Here is a 12,061-nt window from a genome sequence, read left to right as displayed (position 1 = left end):
AGGTAGACAAGCTCGTCCACTCTAATCATGTCTCCGTCCATAGCAGCCAGCCATATCCCCATATAGTTGACTACTATCCTCCACGAATTGGGTATAAGTTGCCTGGAGCAATACCAAAGTGGCCTAACAGCTACATAATAAAAGGGTGGACGAGGAATCTAAGCCCACATAGGAAGGAAGCCTCGTAGAAGCATACTTCCCTTGGGAAGAAGTGGCAAGCCTGTTCCTCCTCATGGGGTAGAGGAACCCTAACCCTATCCGGAAATTGAAATTTGTCCTTAAGCCTAGAAAGTGTATCACCGTCCAAACCACACACCTCATCAAGGGCATGGAAAGCCCTAACCTGTCGAGGGATAGAGACGGCAGTATCCCCCTCCACGGGCTTGTCATTGGATGATAACCCGGTCTCTAACTCACTTGACCTCACCTCAAACATTATCCCTCGCTCCCTTAGCAAACTTTCAAACCAATCAATCGACTAACGAAGCAAAGGTAGCAAGTTAGCCAATGCAACATTCAAACTACTACCCTCAAAGACAAAATTCTCAAGGTATGGGAAAACACCTAAAGATCCCCCCAAAAGCGCAAAAAGGAAGGAAATTGAAGGACAGGCTATCCTAACCTCAAAGCTACTAACCATGGAAAACTAGAAAACGGAGAGAAAAAGATGAATCATAAAAACCCCAAAAACCGAAACAAAGAAAAAAGAAGGAAAGAGAAATTGGAAATTTTTCATAATTTATGTTTATGTCGTAAAAGAAAAATAAAGGGAAGAGAGGCATACATTAGAAAGAAAATGTAGGGAACTCAGCCACTAAACGCACCGGCTCGGAGAAAATCATAGAGGAAAGTTGGGGAGGAAGAAGCTCAGATCAATGATTGGGAGTTGGAGAGAGTGAAAGGGAAAATGAAAAGAAGAGAATTTTAAAAAGCTAGGAGCAGAGAACTGAAAAACAGCGGGAAAACCGAGAGTCACACGAAGTGGATCATTAAATTCACCCCTCAGGCCACGCCACGTGGCCACAACATACCTAACGCCGCCACTGCGCGTTGAATACGGAGGGAAATCCCAAGAGACATAAAAAAAATAATTAAAAAAAACCTTTTGCCTCATAGTGATCATCACTACATAGACGACCACAGAGCCTGGGGGGCAGCTGATAGGACCGACGATCTTTCTCTCTCAGACGAGATAACCAAGTATCTGCGTCAATAAATCCACGTCACTGACGAAGGTAAGAAAGCTATTCAATGTAGTCAATGATGACTCAGACGGTTACAAAACCAGCTGTACAGACCGTTGGAAGCCCATCATAGCCCACATTACTGAACATGAGGTGTTACCAATAACAACCACAACAGCTAGGAGCTGTGGAAACATATATAAAGACCTCACAGCACTAACACATGGTACATAGACACTCCTAAAATCACTTATAGTTATTCTGTAATTCTAAAGGCTTCATTATACTGACTTTGACATTGGAGACGTTGTGGAAGACACCATACCGGTGACCATCTTGAGGGAGCCATCTTTCCATATTTGCCAGGACACCAACGAGGATTCAACTCCATTTGGACGCATTTACAAGGACTTGCGATTTTTACCTAATGGACAAAACTTGTGCATATTATACATAATTACTTACTAGATGTGTGCATAATTACCTAATGACAATTTTTACTTCATCAGATGGGCTTCGGATTAAGCCATTTGGCTAATGAATTGTGAGACGATAACGGATTTCCCACTTGTTTTATGTAATGGGAAATAAATTTGACCTCATAGGAAAAATTCTAACTTATAATCTCTAAAGATAGAACAATTTAGTGGAGAACGCAAACTTATAGTAGATCTACTACGTTCAAAATCAATTTTCTCCTTCTACTTCTTCGTCTTTGTTTCTATGATTTTAAGAGATTTGGTTATTTCTATATGTGAAAGCAAGGACGGAACTACTCAAGGGCTGAGGGGAGCCATGACCCCCACCCCCCCAAAAAAAAACCTTTGGAAAAAAATATTAGTATGTATATTAATAAAAAGAATTATAATTATGGCTCTTAAATTTATATACTTGGCCCCCTTCTCCAAAAAAATTTACAAATTGACCCAAGAAATCCAACAAATAGATAACAAGAAAAATCTTTTAAAAAAAATGCTCATACCTGGATAATAAGAAAAATCTTTGAACAAATCATAAATTCAGTCTAAGCAAAAACAATAATAACAAATCAATTACAAATCCTAGCGAAAAAAAAAAAATTACAAAACCCAATAACCTTTACCCAATTTCTTCCTCTCACTTGAAAGCTACATGCCCCTCTCAAATAAGTCCACCCTCATAACCATAGAGACAACTCTAATGCCACATATTGATCGCTCCATCCACACATTAGTTAGACCTTGAAAATATTAAGACGTGCTAATTGATTTACAAAACTCTTGATTATAAAATCCTATTATTAAATTTTTCTCAAAATAAAAATAAAAATAAAAATTAATAAATTAATGCCAATAATGCAACTTTGTCAACCTCTATAATATTGATATTCCAATTTTTAAAATCTTTGAATAAAGAACTTCGGCCCCTCCTAAGTTTGAATCCGTCCATGTTGATTACTCAACAAGTCACCAATAAAAAAATTAAAAAAAAAAAAGAAAAAAGAAAGAAAGAAAGAAAGAAAGAAAGAAGAAGAGACCGTTACGGTCAAACTGAAAGCATCGAGTTCCACGGTCTCTTCCAAATCAACTAGTCTCCAACGCCAACTTACTCAGCAAATCAAACTTAATTACTGGTAAAATTCGTATTTGAAGTAGAAATTGTATAACGATGAATATTGACCATGCTTTATGACCGTTCCCACCCAATTCATTGACGGCAAAAGCCCCTGTAATCTTCATTGCATTGCACTAGTAATTTCATTGTAATATTCCATGAAAATAGATAGATTGGTATTAGGAGAGTTATCGTAAACAGGAAGCTAAAGGAATTATCAGCAAGTTTCAAATGTGAAGTAGAAAAATTCCAAGACTTTGACCAAAATGTAAGCAACTTCATTGCAATATAGGAGTAATTTCATTGTATATATTATTACATGAAGGGACAGAGAAAGAGCCCAGATTTTGGTCTATAAAATGGAGGTTATAAGGTATGATGAGAGGCATGGAAATAGGAAGCAAAGGAAGAAAAGAAAAGAGGTTGAGGGATTCCTGTCGCAGGAGAGATGGCCCATGCTAGGTTATACAAGCAAAAGCTCAGCTAGGGCCATCCATTTGTGACATGAATCCCTTCAACTTCTTGTAAGTACATGTATACGCAAATTAAGATGATTATCAAGTGAGCTGGGAAAGAGATATGAGGTTGCAGTGGAGCTCCTGTCGCAGGAGAGGTGGCACCTAGTGCTTGAATTACTACAGCAATAGGCACCATTTCTCCTCGATCGGATGCCCCACTTTAACCTCTACTATGCCGTGCTGATTGGAGTGGATGTTTTGGGAAATTCTTGTTTCATACACATTGTTACACGCACTTTTAGACACTCACAAAAATTGCTCTAAAGTATTTATAATAAACAATATTCTTTTGTTTGTCTGATCTCTCTCTCTCTCTCTCTCATATACCCATGCAGAACGAGAGATACATGGTTATTATATCTCAAGGTTGAGGGCGTTAGGGACGTAGCTAGCTTTGTCCCCCATAATTTTTATAAAAAAAATATTATTATATATATGTGTATACTAATTTTAGCAATTTTGTTCTATAAAATTATATTTTTTTCCTTAAACAATATCATTAATTCTTTTAAGAGTAATGTTATACTCACAAACTTTTTTACAACTTTTTTACAAATTGTTTTGGTAGCAAATTATTATTGGTTCGCACATAGACCCACTATTCACATCATTTTTTTACTTACTAGTAACTACTTATTACATTAATAATTTATATAAAAAAAAAAGTTTGTAGCACTAGTATTTTCCTCATTTTAGTGACTATAAATTTTTTTTATAGATTTAAAATCTAAAACAAAATATACAAGCCCAAAAAAATAGCTCAACAACAAAAATTACCAATAGTAAAACTTAAAAAAAAAAAAAAGCTCAATTAACTAATTTTATTTAAAATAAACAACCCTGTCATTTAAAAAATTCTAAACAAAAATAATTTTGTTATTACTGAGACCAAAAAAAAAAAAAAAAAAACTCAGCAAGTAAGTAATAGTAGAGTCAAAGGTTGAAATCATTACACACAGCAAACAGTAAAGCCGCCTCCCTTAACTCGAGGCTCTAGCTCTATCCCTGTGTGAAAGAAATGAAATTTCACCAAGGGAGCTATGTATGTATACGAATTTACAGTGGGCTTAATGTACTAGGTGCTTGTCTGGGTACATACTAAATGATATACGCAGTGTATACTTGAAAAGAAAAGTAAATGATATACGCAGAGCAGAGACAAAATAAAACTCTCTGTCTTATGGTTTTTCTAAATTTGCTTTTCTTTCTGTTGCTTAAATTCTTCTTTCCATGCCTTAGCTTTACAGATTTTATTTCTGCCTTCTGTTTTTCAATGGAAGTTCTTATTGCTAGTTAAGGTAAATTATGAGGCTTTACCTGGTGCCACAAGTCCCTTTGTACTTCATCCCTTGAGAATATATACACCATTAGGGAAACTATAGGATGCATCTGATCACTGTGTCTTGAGAGTTTTTAGATTAGGGAAAGTACAAAGTGCCTTCCTTTAGTTTCTGTAGTGTATACTTGTGTTTATTTATTTTAAATGCTATATAAGCTTTCCTATTCTGGATCTGTGCAGGCCTACCGTCGGCATATTGTAGAACTCTCCAAAAGTGACGAGGAACCCTTGACTAGCAAGTCTTTTATAGAATGTAAAGATCTTGCTACTCGGCTTTCTGGAACTTTCATGGGTGCTGCTCGGAACAAGCACAGGTCAGAGTCAGACATCTTAAAAATTGTCAAGGATGGTATTGATTATGCTTTTGTAGATGCTCCAAAGCAGTTGTCATTCTTGGAAGGCGCTAGCTGTGCTCCATTTTGTATCAAAACTTTTCCTACACCTGATGTGCTTGACATGTAAGGATTTCTTCTTTTCTTTTTAAAATGTTGGCATTGTGAATATTTCCCACTTAAACTTCCATTATGGCTCATGTTAACACTAATTGCTATGCAAATAGTGTAAAGGATGTTCAAAATCGTACGGAGAATGTAAATACATACAAAGATCCAAGTGGCTGGCGCCCCTATTTCACATTTGTTGACAACTTACGCGAGAAGTATGCAAAGAATGAAGGTTTGCAAGGTACTACAGTGCTTTTTTCACTAGTTTTTTATGCTTCCCCCTGGATCTGAAGTGGGCAAGTTATTGCTATTGGACATTTTTGCTTCATTCGTAGTCACTATTCCAAAACCTTTCCTCTTGGTTACAATAGCAACCAATAAGCTAGTTTGTTATTTATCACTAATGTTGGTTTTACTTGCCTCTCTCTCTGTCTCTCTCACACTCACACACACACAAACACAAGCACGCCCATACACAGAATTTTGTTAGATAAGTGTTTCATTGGCTGGCCATTTTATAGTGCATTTGAAAGTCTTTTAAGTATTTGGACTGTGTGAATTGTAAGGGTTACTTATTTTCGAATTATTAGTGTGCTAATAAATCCCAGTCATGAATTTCTCCGGTTTCATGTACATATTATTTGATTGTGGACTCTTGATTGTAATGTGAGGACTAATATGGTCAATTATAAGCAGACGAGAAAGAAGGGGTATCTGTAAGGCACAGGGGTCGTCCTCATAAGCGGTGTAATATAGAAGGAAAGAGACTTTTTGATGAGCACAATTCAAGTGAAGATGAGGATTCTATCAGTGCTTATGACCAAGAAGACAACGGTCGAGATGAAGAAGAGAAGCAAGATGAAGTGGAAGTGGAAGAGGAAGATGCCCCTTTGATAAATTCAATTAAGTCATCCAAGTTGAGATCACTGACACTTTCAAGAGAGGAAAACAAAGGCCAGACAAAGGACAGGAGATTCAGAAAGAGCTGCAGATAATTTAGCTGCATCAAGAACATCAGGTATGAAATAAAATATACCCTTCCAAATGTGGTATCATCTCATTTCTAATTGAACAAATTACCGAAGATGGATGTTTTTTCATTGGACCTCGTCATGAACTTTTTCTCTTGGCTTTTTTTGAGTTGGAATTGGTTAAATTGCCTTTTCCATCTGTCACTCCTCAAATAATCTTTTTAGAGTCAATTACAAGTCATCTTGAATTGTTTCTGCACTGGGTAATATTTCCTTGATAATTTCCGTAGATAATATTTTTTTCATATATATTTATTCTGTGTTTGACTATATTTTCTTTTCATTGTGCAGGGGCCTCTAGCTAGTGACTAAAACCTTAAATTTGCAAGTTTGTATATGTAGGACAGCACTACCTTAGGCACATGTTTGTAGAAAAAGGTTGTGAAGCAGTACCAATTTTTCAATTCTCAGTTTAGAGGATGTCTAGCCTTGCCCGGTGAGGAAATTTGTAACAGTACAAAGATCCTCTTGTTTAATGCATATCTTAATTTGGGTTGCCTCCATCTACTTGTTTTAATAACTGAGTTACATTTTTGAAGTATTGATAATCAATATTCCTGCGGTTCAAAGACAAGCGAATTTTATAAAATCAATCTCTGATTAGAGTTGGCCCCTTGAAAAGCTGAATCATGATACCATGTTGGTGAAGTGTTGGTTCTTGAAACAAGAAAAAATTTCCATGGGTCTGGAATATGGAACCTCTTTTTCTGTGGTGGTCATCAAATCAACAGCACATTGCTGCAGGCTTGGATCCTCTCTTTTTTTTTTTTTTTTTTTTTCCCTTGTTGAATGTTCAAGAGATAACTAAAGAAAAATCTCTGAACCAGGTCCTTCCTAAGATGCCCATTTTTAAAGAAAATCACAACTGTCTATTTAAACAGGCCTGATGACCAACTTATGCAGCATATGCAAGAAGGCCCAATTGTCTATTTTATATGCGTTTTTAAGATCATTGATTTTTTTTTTTTTGAATGTTGGATCTCTCTTATCTTGATTAAAATTGAAGGATTTAAATAAGAAGGGATTCTTCCCTCTGATAAATAATAGACATCACATAATTGGTTTGTCAAAATATATCAAAATTTACTTATTGTCTTTGAAATTTGGTTCAAGTGTTGTAATTTCTTCCTCCAAAATTTTCCAAGGAGTCACTTTCTGTTAAAATACTTTAAACTTCAAAGGAGTATGTAACAAACAGAGTGCTGTCACGACAAATAAAAAAAAAAACTGAGATGACCTAGAAGGCCAGAACAAGTTCAACAGTAGATGAACGAAATTGATACATTTAAAATTTTTGGTTGAAATGCAACCATATATCAATATAAACACCTTCTCAAAAAAAAAAAAAAAATCAATATAATCCAAACTATAAGTCTATAAGCAAATAATTACCAAAATTAAATCAATTAACACCTTGGTTTAAGGTTAAAGAGCAATCTAAGATGGATGCCATAAGCTTTAAATTTTTTTTTTTTTTTTTGAGATTTAAGTAATTACCCAATGATAAATACATCTTCTATGGTGCCTTATGTTTATTATTTGAATTTATCTTCCCATCACTATTTACCTACTCAAAAAAATGAAAAAGAAATTATAAAAGTTAGGAAGGTTAATGTAAATAAGGTAGAGAGACAAATTATAATTTATTTACTACGTTACTTATTTTTAAACTAGATAGTGTAATAGTGTGATTGAAAAATCCCCAAACCATCACTTCAGAGAATAATTGCTTAGATCTTGACTTTAGGAAGTCTGAGTTTTATTTTTATTATTTTTTTTCTGAATAGAAAGTAGTTTTACTTGAAACTCAACTTTTATAAAGTTGAATTACAAACTAGTATATTTTCCTAAAATACTTTTCACATGGACCTATTTTTGGTAAGGAAAATGTTAACGGGTTATGAGGTATACTTAATAAAAAATAGGTATAAATAAATGAAATGACTAAAAATAGTACAAAAAATAATAAGTAAAACTCAAAAAATTGGCTTTATTAACTTTATATCTTCTAAAATTGGTCAAAAATTTGACAGAAAGTTAACTTTATTAACATAAAGTTTTTTTCTTAGGAACAAACTAGACATTATATTATTTTTGAAAACATCTAACAAAAAAGAAAGAATTCTACATTTTACAAAATTTGTTGTAAAAATATTATAGACATGCCATTTTTTTTTTTTGGTAGAAATCCTCCGCAAAATTCTTTTAACCTTCCCTCAGTGCCTGCGTGCTGTGTGCTGCTAAAACCCAGACGCGGCAAATAACATGATACGCATTAGAAAATCGTAAAACCCCGCAACCAACATACATAATACACATTCCTTGTCTAAAACCCTAAACCTTAACTTCCAAAATTTAGAGCTTTCACTTCCCACAACCTCCTTCAATGGCGGAACCAAATTCAACCTTCAAACCCATCAAACCGAAGCTTAAACCCAAACCCAGAACCCCAAAACAAACCCCAGAATCAAAGTACTGGTCCTCCTTCAAAACCCACCAAATCCCAGACCTCATCTCCTCCATCACTTCCCTCACCTTCTCTCCCTCACCTCCTCACCCTTTCGCCGCCACTCACTCCACTTCCCTCAAAATCTTCAATCCCCAAACCCTCTCTCCTTCCTCCACCATCTCCTCCTTCTCCGACGTCGTTTCCTCCGCCTCCTTCCGCTGTGACGGCCTCTTGATCGCCGCCTCTGACCTCTCGGGTCTAATCCAAGTGTTCGATGTCAAAACGCGGACCCCACTTCGTAAACTCAGGTCCCACACACGCCCGGTACGTTTTCTCAAATACCCACTTCATGATAAGCTCCATTTGGTCTCTGGTGGCGATGACGCTGTTGTTAAGTATTGGGATGTTGCTTCTGAGACCCCACTTTTAGAGCTTTTGGGTCATAAGGACTATGTGCGTTGTGGTGATTTTTCGCCTGTTAGTCATGAAATGTGTGTCACTGGGTCTTATGATCACACGGTTAAGCTTTGGGATGTGAGAGTGACCGGTTCGAAAACGGTTATGGAGGTTAACCATGGAAAACCAGTTGAAAGTGTGGTCTTTTTGCCATCTGGGGGGTTAGTTGCCACTGCTGGTGGGAATTCGGTTAAAATCTGGGATTTTATTGGAGGTGGGAAGATGGTTTATTCGATGGAAAGTCATACCAAGACGGTTACTTCAGTTTGTGTAGGGAGAGTTGGGAAGGAGAATGTTGAGGAAGGGAGGGAGCACAGGGTTTTGAGTGTGGGATTGGATGGGTATATGAAGGTGTTCGATTATGGGAGGACGAAGGTCACACATTCTATGAGGTTCCCTGCACCACTTATGTCAATTGGGTTTTCGCCGGATTGTGGGGTGAGAGTGATTGGCAGTTCGAATGGGGTAATGTATGTTGGGAAGAGAAAAATGAAGGAGGAGAATGTGGAGAGTAGTTTGAGAAGCTTTTGGAGTTTAGGTGTGGAGCAGGAGAGAAGGGTTATGAGGCCTTCATATTTTCGGTATTTTCACAGAGGGCAGGGTGAGAAGCCTAAGGAGGGGGATTATTTGGTTATGGGACCAAAGAAGGTGAAGTTGGCCGAGCATGATAAATTGTTGAAGAAGTTTAGGCACAAGGAGGCATTGGTGTCAGTGTTGGGCAATAAGAATCCGGAGAATGTGGTGGCACTGATGGAGGAATTGGTGGCAAGGAGGAAATTATTGAAGTGTGTTGAGAATTTGGATAATGAGGAGCTTGGGTCGCTGTTGATGTTCTTACAGAAGTATTCTACAGTGCCAAGATTCTCAGGTTTGTTGATGGGATTGACAAAGAAGGTTCTTGAAATGCGGGTTGAGGATATCAGAGCTTCTGAGGCCTTGAAGGGTCAAATTAGAAACCTTAAGCGTTCTGTTGAGGAGGAGATACGTATACAACATTCTTTGCAAGAGCTACAGGGTATTATTTCTCCTTTGTTGAGGATTGCTGGAAGGGGATGAAACTTTATTGCCTTTTTGGTTTTTTATGAGGTAGTTGTATTATTTGTTGCTTGCAGCTTTCTTATCATGACAATAGATGTTATGCAATTTTGTTTGTGTTTCTATTTATATCGTTTTGTAATTTTTTGAGGAACTATTGTTACTCGATGAGATATATCATATATCATATCAAGATCGTTCTGAACCTAGTGAAGCTTTTATATGCTTCTGTTATTGTGTTGTTCTATGTTCTTAGAATACACATACATATACGTGTTATGATTGTTTTGTGTGATTTATATATTATATTATCAAAGGTCAGTTTTTGCATTTGTATTTTGGTAATGCCATTGCATGTTCAGTATTTGAGCTGTTGATGGGAAGCTTCAACATATATGTATCGACTAAGTAGGTTAAATTTATAAACTGTTTGGGTGTTTTATCTTCCAAATATTTTCCAGTATTAAATTTGCAATTTATGTTCCATTTACATGAATTCCAGATACTCTCTCATGCAAGCTGGCAGTTTTATTGCTAAAGTAGATTTATATATTTGATTGTGAAAAATGCCAAGACACCCCCTAAACTTTGGACTAGTGGCCAATACACCCCTTGAACTTTTATTTTAGCCAATTTACTCCTTAAACTTTACACACTTGCCAAATTGAGCCATCCGTCAAGTTTGCCGTTTAAATCACTAACGTCACTCAATTTAGTTCAGATTTAGACTTAGTTAAATTGAATTGAGTTATATTGTCAGATTTAGCCGTGGTAGACGTCAGAGCTGCAGTGTAAATGGGCACAACTAGGTTGATCTTCCATCGTAGGTGACCTTGCATTAGGATCTGTTCATCAACTTTTGTGTATGCAGGGATGTATGTTAAGATGGTTTGGTTTTTATCAGGACACTCCCTTCATTAATGAGGAAGTTGTCTCCGTCATAAAAGAGGGCTTAGAAATTAAAACTCATAAGAACCGTCAGTGAATTGAATTCTGAGTCCATTCCAGTTTTGATTAGTTTGATAACTGTGTTTGCTTGTTGGGTGTAAAGCTTGATGATTTTGCTTTGATTTGAAATTTGGGGTTTATGGGTATGACCCGAATGCCTGTGATTGAATCAGTGACCTGCTTGTAGCTGGAGTGTATATGGGTCTCTAGGTTTTGGCATTAACTAAGAGTAAGTTCCAATTTAGTTGATTGTAAAAATCATAAAATCTTCTTTTCCAAGTTATATATTATAATAATAATAATAATAATAATAATAATAATGTAGTAAACTTGGTAGCCATCGGGATTATAATTGAAATTTGAAATGAGCTTTCATATGTGGACTGTGTTCATATCCCTTTATATGTGGACTTTGTTAATAATATGAATTTTTTTTTATGGGATGATAATATGAAATTTTATTTTTAGCTTGTAATTATTTTAAGTCTATGTATGCTGCTATACAGATTTCCTCATTTTTTTTTTAATAAGTATGCATCACTTGTCAAATAAAAATAAATAAAAGATGCTTAAAGGAGTTACTCTTCAAATCTATGCCAGCAGTTTGGTTTTGTGTTTACAAGAATTGATTATTAAAGAATTCTCTTAGCATTGATCGAATCCATCTTGTTGCATTATCAGCCTTTTTACAGTTGAGCTCAACTCTCTTCTAGTATTAAGTTAATTTATTGTAAACCTCTTGGTATAATTGTTGGAAAGTCAAGCCATCAGAAATTGTCTAAATCTGCAAAACCTTCTTAAAAAGTAGATCTTAAAGGATGCAAGACTTTTCTTTTTCTTGCCCGATTTTCAATGAGAATCATGTGTTATAGTGGTGAAGAAAGTTGTTTATTGTCACAATCATGTTGTTATGGCTTCAATGACTATAAATTCATAGCAATTGACATGTACTTTGATTTCCTGGTTTGTGTTACAAACCTTGGATTTTGTGGTGAGTGAAGTAAGAAATTAGGGTCATATTGTTATAAACTAACTAGGGTGCATATGGTGGTAAAACCTTAGTGG

General features: G+C 35.9%; 2 protein-coding genes across 2 annotated transcripts; both read left to right on the top strand.

The window, feature by feature from the left end:
• The first annotated feature begins 4,844 nt into the window (after positions 1 to 4,844).
• LOC136063976 (sister-chromatid cohesion protein 3-like) lies at positions 4,845 to 6,801 on the top strand. Its single transcript, XM_065765053.1, has 3 exons — positions 4,845 to 5,318; positions 5,774 to 6,095; positions 6,400 to 6,801. Exons 1-2 carry the CDS (start codon positions 5,159 to 5,161, stop codon positions 6,070 to 6,072), a joined length of 459 nt encoding a protein of 152 aa, XP_065621125.1. The 5' UTR covers positions 4,845 to 5,158; the 3' UTR covers positions 6,073 to 6,095; positions 6,400 to 6,801.
• Positions 6,802 to 8,327: 1,526 nt separating this feature from the next.
• Positions 8,328 to 10,257, top strand: LOC112020951 (protein SLOW WALKER 1). Its single transcript, XM_024053523.2, has one exon. The coding sequence runs from the start codon at positions 8,495 to 8,497 to the stop codon at positions 10,067 to 10,069; it is 1,575 nt and encodes a 524-aa protein (XP_023909291.1). The 5' UTR covers positions 8,328 to 8,494; the 3' UTR covers positions 10,070 to 10,257.
• Positions 10,258 to 12,061: the final 1,804 nt, after the last annotated feature.

This window comes from Quercus suber, unplaced genomic scaffold, assembly GCF_002906115.3.
Source record: "Quercus suber isolate HL8 unplaced genomic scaffold, Cork oak 2.0 scaffold_22, whole genome shotgun sequence".
Classification (NCBI taxonomy): Eukaryota; Viridiplantae; Streptophyta; class Magnoliopsida; order Fagales; family Fagaceae; genus Quercus; species Quercus suber.
Note: the sequence above shows the minus strand (reverse complement) of the source record. Positions and strands in the feature narration are given on the sequence as shown.

Excerpts from the sequence above, each read along its gene's own strand:
- LOC136063976 (XM_065765053.1), top strand. The coding sequence starts at position 5,159 with ATGGCTCATGTTAACACTAATTGCTATGCAAATAGTGTAAAGGATGTT. Across the intron at positions 5,319-5,773 it reads AAAGAATGAAGGTTTGCAAG|ACGAGAAAGAAGGGGTATCT; the intron begins GTACTACAGTGC and ends AATTATAAGCAG.
- LOC112020951 (XM_024053523.2), top strand. The coding sequence starts at position 8,495 with ATGGCGGAACCAAATTCAACCTTCAAACCCATCAAACCGAAGCTTAAA.